The sequence below is a fragment of the Onthophagus taurus genome, chromosome 6 (assembly GCF_036711975.1).
Source record: "Onthophagus taurus isolate NC chromosome 6, IU_Otau_3.0, whole genome shotgun sequence".
Taxonomy (NCBI): domain Eukaryota; kingdom Metazoa; phylum Arthropoda; class Insecta; order Coleoptera; family Scarabaeidae; genus Onthophagus; species Onthophagus taurus.
This window is the reverse complement of record NC_091971.1, coordinates 6,110,568-6,134,595: the sequence shown is the minus strand read 5'-3', so window position 1 is coordinate 6,134,595 and position 24,028 is coordinate 6,110,568. Positions and strand designations below refer to the sequence as shown.

General features: G+C 35.9%; 1 protein-coding gene across 2 annotated transcripts in view; it reads left to right on the top strand.

The window, feature by feature from the left end:
- The window catches only part of LOC111427959 (Neuroligin 3), a 113,351-nt gene that overhangs the window by 72,871 nt on the left and 16,452 nt on the right, over nucleotides 1-24,028 (top strand). For both annotated transcript variants that reach the window (XM_023063334.2, XM_023063333.2), the window contains exons 2-5: nucleotides 11,220-11,381; nucleotides 17,874-18,071; nucleotides 20,206-20,466; nucleotides 20,788-21,260. In XM_023063334.2, the coding sequence (XP_022919102.2) occupies nucleotides 11,220-11,381; nucleotides 17,874-18,071; nucleotides 20,206-20,466; nucleotides 20,788-21,260 (1,094 nt within the window). The remainder of the gene's footprint in view (nucleotides 1-11,219; nucleotides 11,382-17,873; nucleotides 18,072-20,205; nucleotides 20,467-20,787; nucleotides 21,261-24,028) is intronic.

Genomic DNA, 24,028 nt, shown 5'->3' with positions numbered 1-24,028 from the left:
GAAACGTCGAATAAAAAAAGATCACCACGTTCATTATAAAAACTAATAGCAAAACGCCAGTTGCAATTAAGCTTTCGTTACTTTGTCAACTTTCGTTCTTGGGCCGAATTTTACCTCGTTATGACACGCTTCAAGTTTCTTTGCAACTTACTTATAAAAAGGTGCCACGTCGAACCTACAGGAAAAGAAAATTGATGCATTTTTGTATAGCCCATAAGCCAAACAGCTCGGCTTTACGGTAATGGAACGCTTTCACCCGACTTGTAATAAACTCAGGTGCATTTTGCGCTAAGTGGCCGATGAAGTGGAAAACGTGAAGTAACTAGGTGATAAAAATTCAACCGGTAATGGTTGATTATGTACTTTTTAAGGTGTTGTAAATTATAATCTTATATCGTTATTAGTTTTTGAAAGAAAAACTAAAATATATTATAACTATGAAGGCTTTTATAGCTGGCGTTAATTGAACTAAAACTTTGAAAAATTTTAGACTTTCAGTTCTAGGTCTAGTGTTAATTCTAGTTTTAGTTCAACTAAAATATATTGTTAAATTCGCTTTTACAGCAATAAACTTGATACCCTTAAATTCAATAAAATTGTACATTTATATTGGAGGAAAAAGAAGATTACTCAAGAGGGCTTGACGTTTATGATATTGTGTTCATACAATCGGCTTAGAGAAATTCAACTGGTTGCCAACTCGTTACACTTGTCCAAACGTATAAAAGAATATTACCGCATGAAACGAAATATAAAGAAACAGATAACAATCGAAATATAAACGTCAACTAAGAAAATAAAGTTTTGAAATTAATTTTTAGATTTCGTTACCTTTACAACTTGTATAACTCGAAATATTATCACTACGAATGTCGGCACAGGGAATGCGGTTTTCTCTTTCTAAAAACTGCCTCAAGGTACGAAATTGTCTACACCAACAATATTCTGGAATCACCCAATCATCTAAAATAGACTGGTATTACAAGCGCTGTAAAAGCGCGGAAGCTGGAGAATAAAGTGCGGCAATTTCCTCAGGGCCAGATTGCAGGATCCCGGAAAGTCCTCACAAAAAAAGTTTTACTGTTTCTCTTATTACTTTCTATAAGACACAGCCCTGCTTCTCAACAACCTTAACTTCTTAAACGATAGATATCGTTTTTTCATTTTTTTCTTTAACACGTTTTGTGAAACAATTTTTTTTTATTTTAAAATAACGAGATAGAGAGAGATATATTTCGTATCCTAATACTGTGACATATGTACATTTTGAGAGTTTTCAAACCCATGTAATAGTAAGGTCAAAAAGCAACAAAAACTTGAGCTCCCCTTATCTCATCCTTACAGCATATAACGATAGATATCGGTCCCAGTTTTTCTTCATTTCTCGAGCAGCACATTTTCCGTTCGTTCGGTTTTTGGGACGCCCCCAGGCGGGGGGATCCGCCGCGCACAATTTTCAGGAAGCAATTTTCCATGATATAAATCACAGTTGATATTCATGTATGCTAAAAAGGCTTGGAAGGGGAACGGGGGGACGGTATAACGCGGGCGGAAAGAGTAGAAACCGCGAGTTCTTTTTCAATTTCGCTACGCACACAGTACTGTCTTTCAATTCCGTCTTCTTCTTCGTATTTTCGTCGATCGACTCAACCGAATTCCCGATTTTTTTTCTTTTGCCTTCTTCTACGACGTTGAATTATGTAAATAGTCGCCGACATGGGCGTCCCGTAGGAGCGAACAATGTCGTTGTTATGGAAAATAAGTGGGTAGACAATCCGATTATGTATATCGTCTCAATATTTACTGCTTTAAGAAAATATGGCTTGAGGCGATGCTATAGGAATATGTATAAGCATTGATAGACACTCAAAAATAACTATCGTGAAATCCAAAATTTCTTTTATATGCACACAAACGAGATTATATAGTTTATTATAAAATGAAGCTGCTTATAATTTCGTTAGACATGAAAAAGCGCGCGTTCGCGTACTCTCGGTGGATTTTGTATGTACGTCAAAACAACTGGAAAATTGAATTCTGGTGAAAGAACTTTATACAGTTTTAACATCCCCCTTGTGTGTTGTTCAAAACCGTTATCAAAGAAACGCTAAATAGAAATTGTTCGAATTTACTAACTAACCCATGTTGTTGTATTCCTCATAAATAACGTAGAGCACAATGGGTACACAGGTTACCGGATTAACCGGGTGTTATTTAATATTATCTGGATAATGAACGACTACGTGTTATGGTTTTTCTCTGAGTTCCTGGGTGCGGTTTGGTAGTGCGCAGACCTGGACGGCTATGGCAGTCCCGGTTCGCGTCAAAATTCATTCGATTATGCAAATCCGCATATATATTTCATTGCGATTTACCATTCAATTATGCAAATTTCCGCCTACACACGGGGGGACGCGCAACGCGAAAGAGGCTGATTTCACGCCGCGCACGGTAACTAATTTAGCACCGATGGAAATCACGTGTATGTACCTGCGCGTACACGCACGTTGTGCTTCAATCGATTTATACACCAAAAAACTTTCGAGAATTGCGAGCACTGTCTAGTATTCACAAAATTATAGGTAGATAACATGAAAAAAATGTATGTATTCAATTCCATGTATATGTAGACATGGGTTGTGTACATATACATGGAATGTATATATATTCTCAATTTTGGGCTAAATTTCATCAGTTTTGCACCTGCAGGGCGAATCCTCCCTGACATTGTCAATCGATCGTCCCTTGGCCATCTTCTTGGTCGACAGCGTTCTGATGTTTAATCCTCCATGTATATAGCAATGATAATTCCAAAAAAGATGAATTTCGAACCATTTTAGAGATTTCGCGCAACTTTTCGTTCTTACATCTTCATAATCTGTAAAAAAAATAAAAACTAAAAACACCTGTTAACTTGTTTGGTGTTCCCTTTAACAAGACCATGTTTATTAAAAGAAGTGTAGTTAATAGTTAAGAACATTATACTTAAGCTTTTGTTCTGGGAAAATTGAGCTCGACTAAATCCAAACGGGCAATTTAATTCCGTCTACTATTAAAGTGTAACTCCGACTATACCGTGTACACAACCAACTCAGGTTTTTCAGTAGATTCAAATTAAATTGATAGGATTAAGTTTAACACTGTACACCCATAAAAGTGTCCAACGATGGGACGTCGCCCTATTTATTTGCCTATGTGAACCACGCCTTTGGAGCGGCCATTAGAAAGGACAGCTTTTTTACTGAATCTATTTACGGTGACCGCATTTCTTGTTTGACCCAATTAAATTACGTTTGAATGGCTATTGAGCTGGTATTTTATTACATTTTATCAAGTTTATTTCATTTGTATTGGAGAAAATTACACTTTTAGGGTTGTGAAAGAAAGGAAAAAGTTTTCTTAAACCTTTTCGGCGGCGTCTTACGAACTGGAAAATAATTAAACACGAAGCAGTATAAGCCTCTTATTGTTGGAAGTGCAAGGATTGTAACAAGATGGCGCTTATGAAGCTCAACGTTTGCAAATATTATTCGCAAGAGTTGCAAGGGGACATTACCGTAGTTTAGTCCTTTCCCTGTGACCCAACCAACCCTTCCTACAATATGTGCGCCGGCCGGTGCATGCGAATTGCACTGCAATTAGTTTGTCCCGGCGGCGCAGATATTTCTAATTTACATTCTACGATATTTTACGGCAAGAGCTCCCGTAATGGGGGAAAGAAGCGAGGTGAGACAAAGTTGCCAAATAGTTTCCTGTAACGTGCGCGCCAGTCGGCGACGATTTATGTTCGCACGACCTGTATTAACTTGTCCTCCGTTCTTTGTGATGATCGGGATAAACGGACGGCGCAGGAAATGGAAATTCCTGGCATTCTCCCTCTGAATTTTACAAAGCAATTTCGCGTGCGCAACATAATCCCGTAATCCTGTTGCGAAATTTCATATCTCACTTCCGGTGTCTTTGTCGTCGCTCTATGCACTTTCCTTGATCTACAAAATCTACGATAATCTTCTCCGAGCGACTATTGATGTTGTTTTTAGCATATCAAAAGTTTTCATACGCAATTTATATGCATGTACTATAAAAATTGTTGCGGTTATGAATTTAAATTTGTGTTAAATCATTTAATGAAGCATAAATTTTAATTTAGAAAAAGCCGAAACGTTTAAAAAGAACTGGAATAACGGACCCTTTTCTACACATTCTACACAGAAGGTATAAATTTTTATTTAGAGGCCTTTTAGCGTTACATTTTCAAAGGGATCCATAAATTACTTTCTTTATCATTCAAGATCCGCTTTTCCCATTTATTTATCCAAAAAGGGAAAGATTATTGGACCTTCCAACTGTATATTTAATTTAAAAGGAAGCGTCTTAATTGCCTTAAAACGCACCCCCATACAAAAAAGCAACGAATTTGGAAAATCGTTACTCTAAAAACCTAGACACAAGAGCCTTAATTTCCTCGCTTATATTCAGTAAACGTAGCGGCAAGTTTATAATTAAAGGAAAAGACAAGTTCTCGCCCTGAAGATCAAACGACGAACTTATGAGAAAATTAATTATAATAATCTTATGTTTTTAATATTAGTCGTTCAGAAATTAACTTGGAGAAACTTTAGCTTTTTTTATAGATCAAAAAGTTACTTTAAAAAATCAATAAAAACTTAAAGTAATAACTACAAATAAAAGCATAAAAATTTCGAAGAAATCGATCATTAAAATGAAACAATCGTTGAATACCAAACGTCTGCTTAACAGTCAAAGTTGGAAGGATTTGTAACATCTTCTCCGATAATGGGGTTCATAAATCGAACGTCACTGCCGTTCGTCGTATGACCTCCTTCAAGCTAGGAATCCCTCGGTACCTTTCAGCTAAATTGCTAAACATAATTTATGCCTGGCGTAATTCTAGCCCCTTAACTGCGGGAGTACGCCGGTAGTACACCATTAAGAGCCACATGCACGGGGTCGAAGAGGCGAAGGGACGGACACTACTGGCTGCAGAAGCGCCATAGCGCCATCTAACCGACGGTTAATGAACTACCGGGCACCTTAATTATCATAAATCAATTCAGGAATGGGCTCCACTTAGCTCCGTCAACATGGACCGCAGGTTTTCACTCGTTTTCGCAGGAACCAAGATATTATCTTTATATTTAGAGACAAAAAACTAATTAAACACGTTCGTTAAATAAGGAATTGTTTGGGAAATTGAAGATTAGGGGATGATGGAGTGTCTATATCAGATACCAGGTAAACCGCAACATTCCGAATGACTGAGTGACTGATTTGCAGGAAACGATCGCTTATTGACCGGACATAAGCGGTCAGGGGAGGATTATTGCAAACGATTTACCAGAGCATCTGGCGTGCCGTAAGTGTTGATTTCCACCGACCTCTATTCTCAACTTCAAAATAATTAAAATCAAACATTACAGTTTAAACGAAACTAACAAATTTACTAACTATAAACAACTAATGTTTAAAATAATCATTGAATTGATTAAATTACATTTTCAAGTTGTAAATAAAATAGCTATAACGTTAATTTAATGTAGAACAGAAATTCCCCATCAATTGCGGTTAATCACGTTCACCAATCCCAGTATGCATTAAATGGTACACACTGGTTCAGCAATTAAAAGAAATAAGTTCAAACGCACAAAATTACAATGTGAATTGTGCATACAATTCAACGTTTATAATAAAACTAAAATAATTCAAGGGAATTACGAAACAGCAAAAAAGGGATTCAAATTTATCGAAATTGAATTTTATTTCCGTTGTTAAAGTCGATCATAATTGAAAAACTAAAAATGATGAAATAAAATATTTTAGAAATAAATTGTTTATAATAAACCAAAAAGACATAATCCATAATCAGATTAAGTATAATTTTAACTATATTGTAGCTATAACGTTAAATTTAAATTAACAAAAAAAAACATTAGAATTGAATAGTTTTGCTATTAATATCCATCGTAAAATCGTAGCTTCATATGAATGTGGATAAAAATAATTTTCTGTGGAAATTTTGCTACCTATATAAAGTTTTCACATGAGAATAAAAAAATCAATGAAACCTCGTGTTGTAGAAACAAGGACAAATAAACGATGTGTTTAAGAAAAGACGACATAATACATTTTTCAATTGCTCAGTACAGGACGGGTCGATGCTCTGTGTAAAATTAGCTCTTCGAATGTTTACAAAGCATGAAATTGAAAAACCAGACCGGAATACTTACAAGGGATTGTTCGACGGATGACTTGGCACGCCAGACACAAATGCGCACCATGTTAGTACAAGGACTACTTCACGTACATCCTCTTTGAGCATTCCCCCCCAGTTCGAACGACAACTCCCGTCGCGATATTGGATGTTCTATTCTACTTGAAAAGTAATTGATGCCAACTTTGCTTTGATATTCATCACATTCACAAATATAGTGATTAATTTTCTTTAAATAAAAACCACCTTATTTTATGGAAAAAGTGCTGGAAAATTGCGTCTCAGTTTATAAATGAAAGCTTGGAGGGGTAGTGATAGATCGATCAATCTTTAATCTCGTTAAAGTTAAATAATTCATAACGGTTTTATAATACAAAAGGACAGACCAAATTGATCGCCACGTTCGTTTTATCCTATGTAAAATATTGATGTAACGTTTTTATCAATTTTTTTAATTATAATCTTATATGCTCGCAGAAATGGGGTCATAGTACAGAAATATTATACAATAGAATAATCCTTAACATCATTTTGAACTATACCACCCTGCTTATCCTATTTTGACCAATAATTACCAAGGATACTTGAGTTGTATATTCAGAAATTGGATGCCTATTGTTACCTCTTCTTATCCCTTCAAGCATTCCATAATTAATCCTCCTATTCTGCTAGAAATTCGTCGTTGGTATTACATCGATACGACCTCGACTGTTAATATAGATAACCTAATCGGATTTATAAAATTAAATTAAAAATTTTGTTCACATTTAAATCAATAAATTACTTTTTAATTCTCTTTGAAATTTTTTTTTCAAAATCCAATTTAATCGTTAAATTCTGAAATACACAATTGAAGGGCATGACAAAAGAGATAGAACGTCCGTTTTCCAAGGAATATTTAGTCACAATTTAAAAGCGACGACTTGCAATTACGGGGTTCGTTTGATTCCAGTTTCTTATGAAATGAAAGAACGTCGGAGACAATGCAACTGGGAGGCGGTAGTCTTTCATTGACAAATGAATACTGGATCGCTCGATCTCGATACTACCTTAACGTTGGAGGTGTTGTAATGGGTATAGTCCTTTGTTGAAACGGCTCGAAGCGACGTCTGGCGCATTTAAGCGACAGTTAAGGGTGCTGACGATGTCAAATTACCACCGTTTCGAGCTCACAATTTATGGTCCTAAGAGTCTGTCGAGACAGAAATGAATCGAACGAGAGATGATAAGTTGTAATCTTCTACGTAGCAGAAACGATTCTTGGTATACGAGTAAAATGAGAATTAAGCTGGTTATCGAAGTGAAACATTTTCAAACTTGACAAATAAAAATCCAGTTTTTAAATAATTCAAAAAAGGAAATGGTATAAATTAGTAGCTAGTGCACCTTTGAATTTTGTAGTTCCAAGTGCTTTCGCACAGTGATTACAGGAGCATTACGAGGATTACGGGACGATCCTTCCTTTACCAAGCATTACATATTAACGACTGTGGAGAGCCGGAGTTACCAAACTCAATAGTTTTCAATTACAAGTGATTTGAGCAGCGGTAATCCACCGACGTGATGGGATTACATCGTTTTAATCTATGGAAAGTACATGGTGTAATTCACCTACGTTAAATGTACGAACTGAAAATCAGGTAATTATCAAATGATAAAGAATCTTCCCTTCAATTTAAACCCACAAATTGGGTTACTTATATCGTATTTAAAAAACTACCTCGAGTGTCACCTATATGAATATATCTGGCATTAAAAAAGATGAATAATAACTGGGATAATATATAAAGAATTTTTCATCAAAAGAGAAAAATTATATTCGAGCCAACCACATGAATAGTTTTATCAAACGTTATAATCCGTAGTCCCAGCCGCAAAATGAGGTTTTTGATAAATTAAACATTGTAACACAAATAAATGTATAGATATGGGTCGACGCGTGAACCTGCAATTATACCCGCCGACCAAAATAAATGAATTGCTTTGTGCAAATCACTGAAGCCAACTCGGACTACCAACCACTGACCCCCCGTTGTACCCACATTTTCCACGACCCCTTCGCACCAGAACCAGATGCACACTGCATTCAATTGTGTTGAGTTTGGTTTTGGGTCGAATCGACGAATATGGGAATGGGCGTGGGGTTTGTTTTAATTTCGCGGCTACACCACCGCGGTCAACACAGTATTTCCAATAAATACGGCGAGTTTAAATTCGAAATCGCTTTGTATAGAATCTGAAATACACTTTGTAGCTTTTTGGATGAAACGTTGATTCAAAAACGGAACAATAAACATTTTTCATATCAAAACAGATAATTTTTTGCGGTAAGAGGATAATAATGTTAAATAAAAACTTTCGTCGGGCACAATACATAACTGGATCATATTTGCGGAATAACCACTACTAGACTAGTGTTAGTTCTAGTTTTAGTTGTTATTGTCTTATTTCATTTATAATTCTTAAACATAATTTTTAATTATTCAATTATATCTTCACGTATTTTAAGGTATGAACACCTTTATAACGCTTTCGAGATTTTCTCTCATTAGAGCGGAAATACAGATGTTGTTTTGTTGCCGAAAGCACAGGGCGGTTTCTTTGTTCGTTGCATTATTCCTCTGCCCTCTAGGCCATTATCTCACTTTGTAGTCTTCCACACAGAGTACGTTGCTCCTTCCACTAATTAAATAGCGCGTTCGAAAATTAATGACTTAATTATTTTTGTTAATACCCCCAAAAAGGGCGTCGTCATCCTTGTCGGCTTACTTAGTTACACAGGTGTCGGAGTCGTTGATTCGGAAGGGATGTTATACACGCCATCAAAGGACTACCGGGCGCCTTAATTTGAATTTTGCATACGAAACAACTTTTTTCAGAGGTACGTTCGGTTTAGAGTTGGAGTGGGCTTTCAAAGTTTCATCGAACGTCGACGCTCTCCAGGTCCGGCACAGGCAAGAAAAACCGTTAAATCCACTTAAATTGTTAATTCGAAACTTTCGAAACCGACTGGAAGTAAATAAAAATAAATGGACGAACAACGGATTCTGAAAACTTCGGCCAACTTGGTTTGTTCGAAAATTTAAGTTGGATCGAGAGATGTTGAGAACATTTAAACTTCTACGAATTAAATTTACATCATCAGCCTTTTGAGTTTATGTTGTTTTGGATGGATTTTCGAACGAGATTTACAAAAAGAAATACTTTAAGTAGGATTAACTAGGAAAATAAATTTATTTCACAATGTTAGTTTTGAATTATTGTGTTTATCGAAAATTGTAAAATACATAATACCATTTTGTTATTTATTTTTAGTTATTTAAATAAAACACATTTACTACGTCCGCATATTTTTTTATTTATAAGTTGCTGATTTGAAAATACTGTTTTTGCAATATTTCACCAAAGGTGGAAAATAAAATGGAAATCGTTATAAAATTGTAATATAATATTGACTGTTTTATTATGACTTTTTCAAAAAAAAAAAGTAAATACAAATATTTTATGACACCAATTGTTATAAACCCATGCATAGCAAATATATAAAGATTTGTGGATTAAACCATCTTTTATTTTATTCTTTGCCCTCTATTTTCTTTTTCACCAGTAATTTGCGAAAACTGTATGTGGACGTGGTTCGCACTTGAACACGAATTGAAAAGTCGCCGTCCGAAGTGAATAAACACCCGGGAGGGGGTCAGAAGAGAGACCCGGAAACGGCAGCGGTTGCGGTTCGTAAAAGGCGAAGTGAATTCAAATCCGTCGACGGCAGGAGATGGAAACTGGAAGTGGGCCGTAGGTCGGAACAAGTAGGGCGGGGTCCTTTCGTACGTTGCCTTTTCCGCCACTTGCACGTCCTCGACGGCAGCATCTACGTCCAAAAGTGGGACAACACGCAGACGGTTTAAAGCCCTCTTCAGAACCGATAGGTAAACACATATTGGTATGCCACCAAGAACGTTTAAATGGCATAAATAGTGTGGACGTGCTTACTGCTTGAAATGAACAGCACAATTTTACTTTGTTTCATTACTAAGCTTTGACGAATTATTTTATAAAATTTAAATTTATAAATTATAAATGAAACAAAAGTAACTGGAATTTTCCGGACTGTTGGTTCTGAACAAAGAATTGATGTAATTGAATTCAACTTTGACGCGCCCACAGCAAATACCCGACTTATACACGCCCAAAACTTTAAATCTCAAACAGTCTAGTTACAGAAGCGCAAATTCGAACTCCGACAAGAACCCGAATTCAAATGAGAATAGTTTTGAACATCCTGCAACTGTTTGATAGGCGACAGATAGATACAATGGAGTTGCAAGTAAATTCTGCAACCTCTTTTCTTTCCGATACAAATTGGAAATCTACGAATCGTAAGATTTAATAAAGAAATTTACAATTCTAATGACTAGTTTTTAACTAACTTAATATATACTAAAATCTTCAATCATTAAATTCTTGACTTACGTATTCAATGTCATGTACAATCCTGGAAACATCCCAAGTGGTTTATTTCTGACTTCATGCTACTGCTAAAGAAACGTGGAGCTAAGGTATTTCTTCAAACAATCCATACGAGAATATACAGAGTATGCAAAGAAAAAATATCAGACACGCAGTTTAGATTAATAACTTTTTGTTATTGATTGTATTTATTATTTGAGTTTATTGAAATAATTTAAGAACACCTATACATACTAAGAATTCTTATAGTGAATTCTTGTTTCAAAGCTTTTAGCAAACTCCCGTTCTACATTAACACCACTATTTATGCACGTTCGTACTCTCGTGCATTTTTTATACCCCTACAGGGAGAGAAACTTCTGAAATTGTATTTATGGGATTGCACTTTCATGTTAGAAAACTTTTGAACTTCCCGTCACTTTTTCTTGATAAAGTATCTAACACCATAAGAAAACTTTTAAAATCAACCTAATTCAAAATGAAATTAATTTTATATATTTTCTATTTTTTTTTATAGCAGGAACTCGAGGAGACGGCACATCTCCAAAATACCCGGTTATTGTGTTCATCCACGGCGAGAGTTATGAATGGAATTCGGGGAATCCCTACGATGGTAGCGTTCTCGCTAGTTACGGAGGCGTCGTTGTGGTCACCATCAATTATCGGCTGGGAATATTAGGTAAGCCGAAAAAAGAAGTTTATACCGAGAAATTCCTGCAGATTAAACCGCGATATTACGATTTAACGTATGCGTTTATGTGCATTTAACCGTCAAAATGTAACGGCTATCGCCAGATTTGCCCTTTCGAACCGGACTAATAATCGAAACTGGGAGGAATTAAATTGTTTGCGTACCGGGTTTAATCGAGCCGTTTGCTAACCCTAAACAATCAAGCCTCCTAGGAAATTTCAAATACGGTTACATCTCGATTGTAATCGGAAACTCAAGCTACAAAGCTACCTCTATGGGGCAAAAGGCTATTTGCATTGATCGGCATCTGATTATCACATAACCCTAACTAATAGTTAATATTGACGTCATCATAATAGCATTGATTTATTTTTTTAGATAAATAGTTTTCGTATAATTAGGTACTAACTTTATATAAAAGTCAAATTATTAGGATTCAGCTTAAGTGAAGTTATTTTTAGAATTCATATTTTCAAGCGTTATCCAGGTCAAGAATAGCGGGCAATCTTCCATGAAACCTATCGTAATTTTTGCCAAATGAGATTTTTTCCAGGAGCAAAATCTCCTTCATACTTTGGATTAAGTTATAACTTTCCAAACATACATTTTTCAGACGGTGATTGCGTATTTATCACGATGAAAGCAAACGGTTCGATATAATTTAAGAGTTTTCGTCACGTTTTGCTCTAAATAAAATGTTGAAAAGGGTTAATATAGACAAAAATTGGAAATAAAACATTTAAAATTTTACAGATTATCACGGTAGTTTACATGCAATATAACACTAACTTTATGTGGCGTAAAAGGGTAATTAGCATGTTTAGTATTTCGTGCATAAATTTTTTGTTATTATGTTAATATCTGTCAACATAACTCAGCAAGCTCACGTGGTACTTTAATAATATTATATTAGGTATATACATTTTTAAACGTCAATAAGTAAGTATAACCGCAAATAGAAAACAGTTCATAAAGTTTCTAGGAATAATTCTCCCCAACCCGACGAGCTTTAAATGATGTGATCTCCGCAGACGCAATAACCGGCAAGTTTAAACACTCGTAATCCCTCAGACTGACGCCGAACATCTGCCGTTTCCACCACCCACCTCCGACCAAAACTCCAACTGTCGGAGTGTGCACCCGTAAGTTATGATGTGTAACTATTAGCTTCGTTTCTGTTGAACCTGAGGGGCCGATGCGGGTTCGTTGCTGCTTCAGGGCCGCGTCCGTAAACTTCCAAATTGCTCAAGTTCGAACTCGCCAAGCACAGCGACTCCGAGAAAAGCGGCCGGCAATTTAAGGAGGTGCTGAATTACGGAATCCCATTCCTGGATACGCAGTCATGTACGCCCGTTAGTTTGGACCGCAGTTGGAAAGTAATTTCGTTTACAATGTGCCAAGAAGCATAAGGAGTCATCTCTCTGGAGACTGAGTTTACATCCCCTACAGACCGGTAAAGGATTCAGCAATTCTATTTGGTACTCGTCGACTCGAATAACCGCCTTTGTGCATCGTGGATATGCATAATTATAATAACTGGTTTAAACGCAACTACAATAAAATACAATATACATGGCTATTAAAAAGGCATTAATGGACTTTCTTTCTGCTTTTCTGAACATTTATGGTTAATGAAATGAGAGGAAATTGAAAATGGAAACTTGGTTTTGCCTTTAAATTATAGATAAAATCTTCTTGTTTTAGATGATGAGTAGTTTAGATGAAACTAAATTGGAGAAAATAACTCTTCTATAAACAACAAAATCATGTGATTAAAATAGAGTTTGTTGAATTTAGTAAACAACATATATAAATCAAGGTATAAAATATACAACTTGATCAAAGTTAAACATAATCTCTGCTTTATACCATTTATAAAGTGAACTGAAAGCTTGAAATCAAATTAAATTGTAACACCATCGAATGCAATGAAATTGTATTTTAATTAAAAGTAAATACATTGTTGACACGCATTTCACTATTGGCTATTTTTTCCAATACCGATTTGCAGGTAAATTTGCATTTTAAGCGATCTCTATAATTTGATCATTCCTGATTAATTAAAACTAAAATCTACTAAAAATCATGCTAAAACAAAATAAGCAAATAAATTCTTTTCTTCAAAACGGAGACTTTAAAGTCTTTAAATGGATCCAAAATACAGTAAACTTAAGGAAATGGTTTCCCACTAAACATTGATGGTCCCCAATGGGTGGCTGTCGATATTTACCGTTATCTAAAGGATTTCCTTTTACGTGCACATATAAACTTCCGGTGGAAATGCTCCACCAGATTGAAGCCGAAAGGGCCGCGCCTTCTCCCCAATTCATTACGTTTTCTTCCGCAATAAAGACCTCGGCGGCTCGCGCGAGCTGGTCTGTAAAGTTTTAAGGACTCGGTTAGTAAAAAATTCACCGCGGTTGTTTCAACCGGGCAAATGAATTTAGCCGGCGGAAGCTCAACGGGTTCTTCGAACTTAAAGTTTTCCTCTTCGTACTATAAATTTTTAAGCGATCGCCGCCAGTGACGATCGCGGATTTTCCCGAACTCTCCCGTCCGCTTATTTGATTTACCGCTTTACTTTCAATTTCTGAAAAGGGGACTAAGAGGATTACCTCCGTAATTGACAGTGATCCGATTGATTCCATTTATTTCGTGCCCCGTCGATTGATAAAACGAAACAAAAGGATACGTGAGCGGATAGGTTTCGATTTAACATGCGAGATTGAATCAAAAAAAAAAAAAATACATTGAAACAACGAAAATAAAAATAATTAGCTGGGTTATGTGATTATTTCAATTTATTTTTTTGGTGATTTAGTATTAACATTTTATATGGAAATTTTCTATTTCTTGAATAATTTATGTAGAGCATATATTTCCATACATCGAAGCTACATTGATATATGCACGACAAAGTGTCCATTCCTTTTTCCATTTTATATGTATTTCATACGAGATTGATTTTTCTCGTTTTACATCGTCTCTTTCAGAACGAATCTCTTCCGGACGGGTGTAAGAAAGGTGCAGTCATGTAGAGGAAACCGGACCCCCATTTATGGATGGAGGCCAAAGCTATGGTCCGAAGGAATCGATTTAGAATTACACAAGTGTAAAGTCCGAGGGGTTTGTGAAAAAATAATAGTCGCTGCGACAAAAGAGGGTTCCGAAATCTTAATCGACTTTACCAAGGATATCTCCGCATTTCGTTAAGGGGCTTTTAAGATTTCTGTGCTGGAAATATTTAAAGGTATCAAAAGGAATATTCAAGTAAATCTGCAATATATACTTTTTGAATCATCTCGTTATCTTTAAAAATAAAACTTTGAATGGGCTACATTCGAAATTGTTCGCAAAGAAATTTCACGAAATATTGAAATGTACATCGAGAATTTTCCAGAACTCCAATTTAAATAGGAGCCCCTATTTCGACGCAATTGAGATGCCTTTGAAGTGGGCTACTTTCAAGCACAACATTGAAACAATATAACTGAAATTACAAAATCCACTCGTTATTATAGACGTATACCCAAAAATGTAGTATCTAATATATTTTGTACATAAATTTAAGAAACTGCAGGGAGAAAACGTTATTTATAGTGCTATTTTTATCAACTCATTTCATATTCTAGTCTTAAAAAAGCGGTATGAGTAAAATTATAAAAAGCTTTTATTATTTCAACCCTTTTTGATATGAAAGGAGCATTATATCAACATTAAATTTTTAAGTGGACGCCACCGAGGATTGAAGCTTCCGTTTAAGGACATTATATACTTCACCTTCTTTCCCTTGGGAGCATTAAAGATTGATCTTTATTTTCACGACCTTTCTCCACTCGTACCCCCCGTTGGAGGGGTGTGGCAGATACACGTATATAATCCTGAAGGTTGTGGTATACCGTCGTGGAAATTTAGATTTACGACCACGCTTATTTATTCACACGCCGTAACAGTTGGGGTTTGGCTTATGAAATAGTGTTTGTTCGAGATATCGTGAAGGGTTATGAAAAACTTCTTTTTAGAAGGATGTCTTGTTATCAATCAAATTTTCATGTCATCAAGTAAGAAAAAAAAATTTTAATATCTTGATTTGTAAAAGAAAATGTAAAATTCAATTTGTAACAAATTTGTAAAACTAGTCCGATATGTGTTAGCTAAAGCACAATATTTTACGTAAATGTTACAAATTCTTTTTTTCTGTCAGCAGTACTTAGTCTTCTATCAACAGCATCTAGTTTTCTGCCTCCAGTATTTTATCTTCTACAAGCAGTATTTACTCTTCCATTCAAAGCATTAAATGTTCTATTAGTCTCCTACCAGCAGTAAGCAATTTTCTGCAAACAATATCTGGTATTCCATGAGCAATCACTAATTCTAACTTGCAATATTTAGTCATCTGCCAACAATATTTGGTGTTCTATTAACAATATCTAATCCTCTGCCAGCAATAAGTACACTATTAGCTGGAATAATTTATAATAGAGATAACAAGAATGAGAGAATTACGAGGATTTGTACCTAACAACGTCACATAGAATGACAGAAAAGTATAATTCATCTTTTAGAAAGCAGCAAAACTTATTGTTCCAGTAAAGTTTTTGGCAGCTATGATAACCTCTAATATTCAATTTTAATTAAGGAGAAGAAATCCAATTAAATAAACGATAATATCAATAAATTTTTTATTTTTTCTTCATCAAAGATAACATACCAGTCAACTATATTAAGTTACACTCAACTATCATTAAGCTACAATATAGTATTATCGCTTACTAATGATAATCTTGTAGTATCGATGCCGTCCTAATTAGAACAGAATACAACATTGTGTATTGTGTAACCTAGATTTCAGCTGTTTGATTTTAATTATGTAGAACACGTCACATTATCCATAGTGCCCTACGGAAATATTATTAATAATTTATACGTAATCCTATATTGTTTGAAATATTCATTTATGATAAACTCGAGCAGATGCATTTCACCAACGACAATATCATGTTTAGTAGGAGCAGTATATCCGGAGTTAGTAACGTTTTCAATCAGAAAGAGCGTCGCAACGGAATCGCGTTAATAAACCTTCGGTACTATCGAACATTCCTCGATCGTTTCAGTTTATATCCGGCAGTAAAGCCAGATTAAGGTTACGACTAATTCCACAGACAAACACCCCCCCTATCCCCCCACACGCTTTGCCAACCCTCACCCGACACCACCTCTTTTGCATTTGCATCCACGAGCAGTAAATCACTCGTTTTGCCCGTGCAAAAGACATCGACGACCCACCCGGCGACAAATCTTATCTCTAATTATGCACGTCCGATCGGATTTCGGCGTCCCGACGTCGACCACCAGCTGGAAGAGAAAAAAATCGACCTTCATTTCACCCTTGGAATTGCAATTACACGAGTTTGGTCTGATGATTCAGACACTTCTGTACAGTTCATGGCAAAATAAATATAAATTATACAAAAAAGAACTTACTAACTCAAAGGAGGAAATTTGATTTCTAAAAAGCTAATATTCCATTCGATTAAGTGGTTGTTGAGTCTTTCGAGATTTTTTAAAGGAGATATTATCGAAAGAGCATGTCTTTCTTGATAAACTGTACGTGGTCGTGCATTAAGGGAATGTTCTGGTTGGTACCAAGGGACGGTTTTCCGTCCGTCGGCGAATTGATAATGCTTCGTTTCTGGACCGGAGCGCGTGACGAGAATTGCAAAGGACGGTATAGGCGATGTCACGCACCCTAAAGTGGACGCGCGAATGATAATTAATGATGCTGTGGGTCCAGGACGTAGTTGGGTCCCACGGGGACTACGTTCTGAACGCCACTAACGACTGTAGATAGGTGAATAATGAATTCTAAACTCACCGCACGGCTGCTGCTGGCCGCGCCGTTCTGTATCAGTTTTCACAATTATCGTTGGTTGCTGAGCGAAGTGGACGGAATAGAATTCTTAATTAGGGACACGCAAGATACAAATGGTTCAAATGGCCGCCAACGTCGTAATTATTCAAAATATAATTTTAGTTCAATTCAGAACTCATTACGAGTTTTATACTAAATCCACCCAAACTGTAATAAATATAGGTATAGATAAATAAATTCATAAATATTTGTTTTTTTAACCTACTGGGGCAAGTTTTTCCATTTAAATTATTCCCGACAATACATTTGCAATATTCCATGAAATGCAAGTGAATTGAATAACGAAAACAGCGCTGAACATGAAAAAGCAAACCAAATAAACGAATCGTTTTCACATGTAAATATCATAAAGCAGAGTTTCTGTCACGGATCGTTAAATACGTTTTGACAAAAAAAATATTTAACGCGTATACGATTTTGACATGAGATTTTCGAAATACTTGACGCATGCCTCGGGATATAAACCGTTTGGAAATGAAAATTTAATCCGTCTGTTTCACAGTTAATGCAATTCGGAAGTAACGGGAACGTTGTTTTGGTCGTTTCAGGTTTTCTAAACACGAACACGGATCCTTACTCAAAGTCTCCGTCAAACTATGGCCTCATGGACCAGGTAGCAGCGTTGCACTGGATTAAAGAGAATATAGCGTACTTTGGCGGTGATTCAACCAACGTGACGGTTGCAGGTCACGGAACAGGTGCTGCCTGTGTTAATTTTCTCATCACTTCCAGTACTGTACCAGAAGGTAAGATTTACTTCACAATTTTAAAGAAATTTATTAAAAAGTAATTTTTATCTCTATTTCTTAAATTGTAAGATATTTTCTTGTATATCTTAATTACAATCATTCATAAGTTATCTGATGTTCCGTTACAAAATCATCTGATAAAATTTTAATTCAATAAAAGTTTTAGTTAAATACCTACTGAAGGAGTTTACACGGCTCATTACCAAACTTAACAGTTCGGCCCATCCCTACGAGCGAAACTGAAATTACTTTCCGATACGTTACGTTATCAATAAGCTCGGAGACGGTGGGCGTCGAATTTTCTCGAAAACAGGGCTCCAACTTCGCTAGGTCCAGCTTAAGGAAATTACCTGGGCGCAAACTTGGGAATTGCCTTGGATTTCCAGGGAGACGCTCTCAAGATGTAAACAAGGACGACAAGGGCCTCAAGCTTCGTACTACCTTCAAGCCTCTAAACCTTGCTTGACTAAAACACTTCGGTTGGGGTGATCGTTAACGGTATTAAGCGATATAAAGATGTTGGACATCGACGCAAACTACCTGATAAATTATTAGTGGAGAGGAATCCGTGGTTAACGACGTCTTTTAATTAAAATAGCAAAAAAGAAGGAAGTTACTTTTATCTATGTCTTAAAGTAGTATATCCACTTTAATTAATTATACATGCCAAACATAAACGAAACGTTCCTCAGTCGGATATACGACACCGGTAGGACGAATGGTGAATTCTCACCAGCTCCGTGAATAACGAGGCCACACAATGCACATTCCCCCGGTCTGAAACACAAACCTTAAACTCGCTCGACTAGAACAATCGGAACCATTATTGCAGGTGGCACCGAACGGCAGCATCATATCCAACGAACATACGCCTAGACTCCGATTCGTGACGATAATTTCAGCGTACACCGTCATATTATGGCACGTTTAATCTAGGCCCTACGTAAATTATGCAGCTGGGTGCATCGGTAAGGCAGTTTGACCCCAAAGTACATACTGACCGACAAACCTCAGCCGTCGACGAGCTAAAAGTCAGCGTCTGTTAACTGCAACCGCACCTCCAAATTAGTTCCTACAACTCGGACTGTATTTTCGCGGTTGGACCATGGTCATTGTCGCTTCACCCGAAAAGTTGCTAATTTAATGGGCTGTTACGCGAACGTTAGAACTTACCATCTCTAAATTTCGTACGACTAATTAATTAGCAGGACCAGCCTTTGTCCTTTGTAGTAATCATAAACATTTGTGAAGAGTACACACTTCAAGTAGTTCTAATTATAAGTTAATTCCAAGTTGTGAGTAAAAATAAGAATTAATTTCCTAAAAGTAGTTTAGACCAAAGCTTTCAACGACCCATCAATCATCCTAATCAAAGTGCTCCCAGTAATAACGGCTATCAAATTAATCAGGGTGCCGAATTAGTTTAGTAATTATTCGGCATTGTCCATTTGAGGGGCAATCCGCGAACTAATTTACTAATGCACCGTTAAACAGCGCCTATGCACTTAGTCTTGTGATACTAATTATCCCAATAAATGCTGGAGTGTATAATAAAACGTCCTTTCTAATTATATTAGATACTATTAAGTGGCTAAAATAGTTTTATTTGGATTTTGAAGATCTATAATTTTTGTTTGATTTCTAAGTCAAACAAAAAATAAGCCAACTAAAGAGAATAATAATAAATAGCGATCATTATACACAGTTCGGTTGTAAATTCGCCCGGCGGTGCTATCTGGGGGTCGTACATCAAACCGGTGCCCGTTGGGCGTCTTTGAACCTCTGCCAACTGGCATTGTCCGCTCCGATCTCTGTAATTGACTTATTGGTCGGAAGCGAACTTCGAGATCGATAAAGACGGCAGAACCTCGTCCTTCCGGAAATTTTCTCGCAGACCGGAAGAAGTCAAATATTCCCTTGGCATTTTTAAAGGTCGAACGTCTTCACAGAACCCGTAGTGTTAAACAAAGTCAAATCGTTATAACACTTTTTAAGCAATGTTAAACTTTATCAAATCGATTGTTAATCTTCAAGAACATTTAACTGCCAGTTAACTATTGGAGTTAGCAATTCATTTTCGACCGACGAACGGAGAGTTCTCTAAATATTTACTCTCTTCCGTTCCTTCTAGGGGTCCTGTTCCAGAGGGCAATTCTGATGTCCGGCTCGGCGCTTTCACCGTGGGCGCTGGTTCAAGAGCCCTCCAGGTATGCCGCCCAAGTGGCCATCTACGCCAACTGCTCCCCAGAGCTACCACAGCCTCATCTGCTCAAGTGCCTTCGTGAAAAACCTCTGGAGGTGTTGATGTCAACCCCAATTCAAGCGCCAGAGTTCGCATTTGCCTTCGGTCCAAGTGTCGATGGGGTCGCTATAGATACAGGAGAATCACCAGGTGAGTCTAGTTTATTTTAATGAATAAAAGGGATAGTAGAGTTTGTAGCGATTTTATAAATCGCAGTAAAAATAACACGTTCACGCATGGTATCAGTATAATTGTGGTATATTTCAGGATATATTTGCTTGCGTTCGCCCACCGAATATCAATTTATGGCTTGGCAAACAAAACGGTCGTGTTTACAATTCATTTGACTTTCAATAACCGTTTTTTTGTATAATTTCAATCGAGTGGGGGTTTGATATCCACTCCATTTCTTTTTTTATAATAGTTAAAATATAAAATTGATATCTAATAATTCAACATTTCTTTTTTTAGGTGATAATCCTCATCACAACGATTTCGAGATGGGAAAATCGCCAAAGATCGAACCAATAAACACCATCAACATCCTCAACAGAGTCCTTTTAAGAAAATCCGTAGTTTCAAAACTTTCAAAGTACGATTTAATGTTAGGTGTTGTTAAAGCGGAGGCTTATTTCGCCTTTAACGGTGAAGACGTTCAATACGGGATAGAAGCGGATAGAAGATCGAAAATTCTCAGAACTTTTGTTAGAAACACTTACAGTTATCATTTATCAGAAATTTTGGCCACTATCGTTAACGAATACACCGATTGGGAACGACCCGTACAACATCCGATAAACATCAGGGATGAAACTTTAGAGGCATTATCGGATGCGCAATATGTAGCACCCGTGGTTCATACTGCTGATTTACATTCTGCCGAACATAGAAATTCCTATTTATACGTGTTTGATTATCAAACGAAATTCGGAGATTACCCCCAGGTGAGGAAAAATTTATTTTAATTAAACGGTTTTATTTATATTGGATTTAAATTCGAAATTAAATGGAGCAATCACAAAGTGCTATACGGTTTCAATTTACAATGATACGTTTAAAAAATCTTTAATATTTCCATTCAAATATTTTGTATCGAACATTCGCCGAGCACTTTCATTGATTGCAGGTTAATGGAATTGTTCGAAAAATTTCACAATCCTTTCGAAATGCGATGTCGATGATGTTAAACTACGAACACGAATGTAGTTAAATAGATCGAATATTTAATAGCAAATCGTTGAAGTATGTTAAAAATTCTCAATTATTAAAAGTAATTTACGTGATGTTTAATACCATGTAATTTACTAGCACTTAATCGTTAACACTATTCAATTTTAAGCCGTCGCATGTACATGAATCCATATTTTACCCGTTAAATAATCACAATTAAAATTTCTTATTATGCTAAACCTCATGTGTATACGCTATATCACTTCACATTATTCATTACACTTTATAATCCTCATAACTCAGCATTAATTTTGAATAGATAACTTAAAAATAGTGTTCCATATATTTTCCTAACATAAAGCAACGTTATATTTGTGTAACACAACTCGTTTAAAAGTCGCATTAATACCGCAACATCGGTTCGTGCATATGTTGTTAGAACTGCATCGAGCTTACAAAGCTGTTTGCCGTTAACGCGGTCACTTGTTTGTCCACGTGTATTCAATGACCACTTCTATTCAGTTCCATACCTCTTGATGGTGAAGAGACTCTCTTTAGCATAAATGGGGCCAATGTGGTCAACAAAATTTTACATAAACATTACATAAAATATACTAGTAAATGTAGGAAAAAGATTCAAAAGGATTCTAAACAAAATATTCCCACCTATTTTTTTTATTACGCTTGTAATAAAACCGAGTTACTTAGAGTATTACAAGAACAAAGGTACTAAAAATTCAATTTGCCTAAAATCCTTAAAACTTTTTATGGAAAACCGTAAAGTTTTTGATTGAAGTTGGTGTAGCAATTATTTTTTTATATTTTAATGTTATATATCAATTTTAAATTGTTTTTAAATGTCGTTGCAAAATATACCAAATACATGAGGTACAGAGGAAAATTTACATACCTGTAGAGCGTGGTGCACGAATATGCGAATCAGTTAATTTTGCCGGTGGCTGCTTTTCACATTTTGATAATTGCCTCGTTTCAACTTATTACCGTGCAAACAGCAAACAAAATCTTGCACCGTAGTCAATGTTTATTATGGTATAAGCCCGGGGGTAATAAACTGACCGTTTATTGTTTGACAAAAAAGGTTCGAAAATGAGACGAAAATTTCCCATAGCCAATCGTTGATCTGTGTACCCATTGTTTGACCGTTTATGTTGCATTTTTTTAAGCGTCATGATGTAGGCAATAAAAGTGCAGAAGCGGGGGCCTTTTTTGTTTTTTATTTTTTTTTTTTCGTTCGTATCCCACCATTCGGTGAAGTATATAGAGCGGTAAATTACCGATAACTGTTTGCCGATAACCGATTTTTTTATTATTTGCGATCCTTTTATTTTTATAGTTATAAAAACAGTACTCCAAAGCTCGACTAATTCCAACGCAACCGAACCCCCTTTTGAAATACGAAGCAGGTATGTAGGGGTTTGTATCTCAGTCCAGTGTAAGCACACATTCCGTACGTGCTTTATCAGCAAAGTGAAATTATAACCAAACTGTTATGAAGCAGGTTTTGTATGTTTCTGTACCGCTATCTAATTGCTAGAATTCTGTAAATTCGTTTATTTTAAAATTACATAAGATAACGTGTGAGATTTGTTTTAGTACATTTTCTTACTTATATTCTCAACATTTTTATTGATACTTATATAAATAATGTTACGGCAATTTAAACTTTAAACTGTGTTAAAAGCTTCTCGAATATTCCTTTTGATCGTAAACTTTTCAAAGTTTCTTCGCGACCCGAATGGCGGTTAAGTAAGCTCATCTATTTTTAAGCTTTAAGTTCCGTCGGGAAACCCACGGGTTTTGTTGTTTCCTAACCGGATATTGTTCGCTGATGGGATCCATTAACCTCGTACACGTTGATTCGATACTTCCCACACATCAAGAATTTTCAAAATTCCATTAATCTTTTTTCTATTCTTAGTTTCACAACGATCACAAATATCACAATTTACAATAAATAACGAGATTCTATAAAAAAAGTTTATATAGAATAAATTGGTCAACCTTTCCAGGTTTATAATTTGATACAACCTAACCTTAAATGTTCCTTTATAGTCTCAAAAATAATTGTTCCTTAATTCCTTATCGTTTTAGAGAGGGCAATGTTTATGTAAAATCAAAGGATCAACTTGGAAGCTTATAACTTGATATTATCCAGCCTTAAACGTATCTATGACCATAAAAGCAAAAAACTTGAAGATTAACAAAGAAATTAATAATTTGATTATATACAAGTAGGATTTAATAACAAAAGTGGTAAAATGAGATTGAAAAAAGGATGTATAACTGCAGATTAAAGTGAACACGAGACAACCTCGAGTTGTAGGCAGTAGCGAGAAATTAAAAGTTTTCTTTTTTAAAAAATTAAAACTCCACAATTATGCAACTACGGATATGGACTTTGGTAGAAACGGTTTCGCGTGTCCGTTTTTATTTTCGCAGTGTTTTTACCGGCGTAAAAATGTTTTACCAACTACGCGTTGTTCATTGTGTCAACTGTCGAGGCGAAATGCTGAAAAAATCA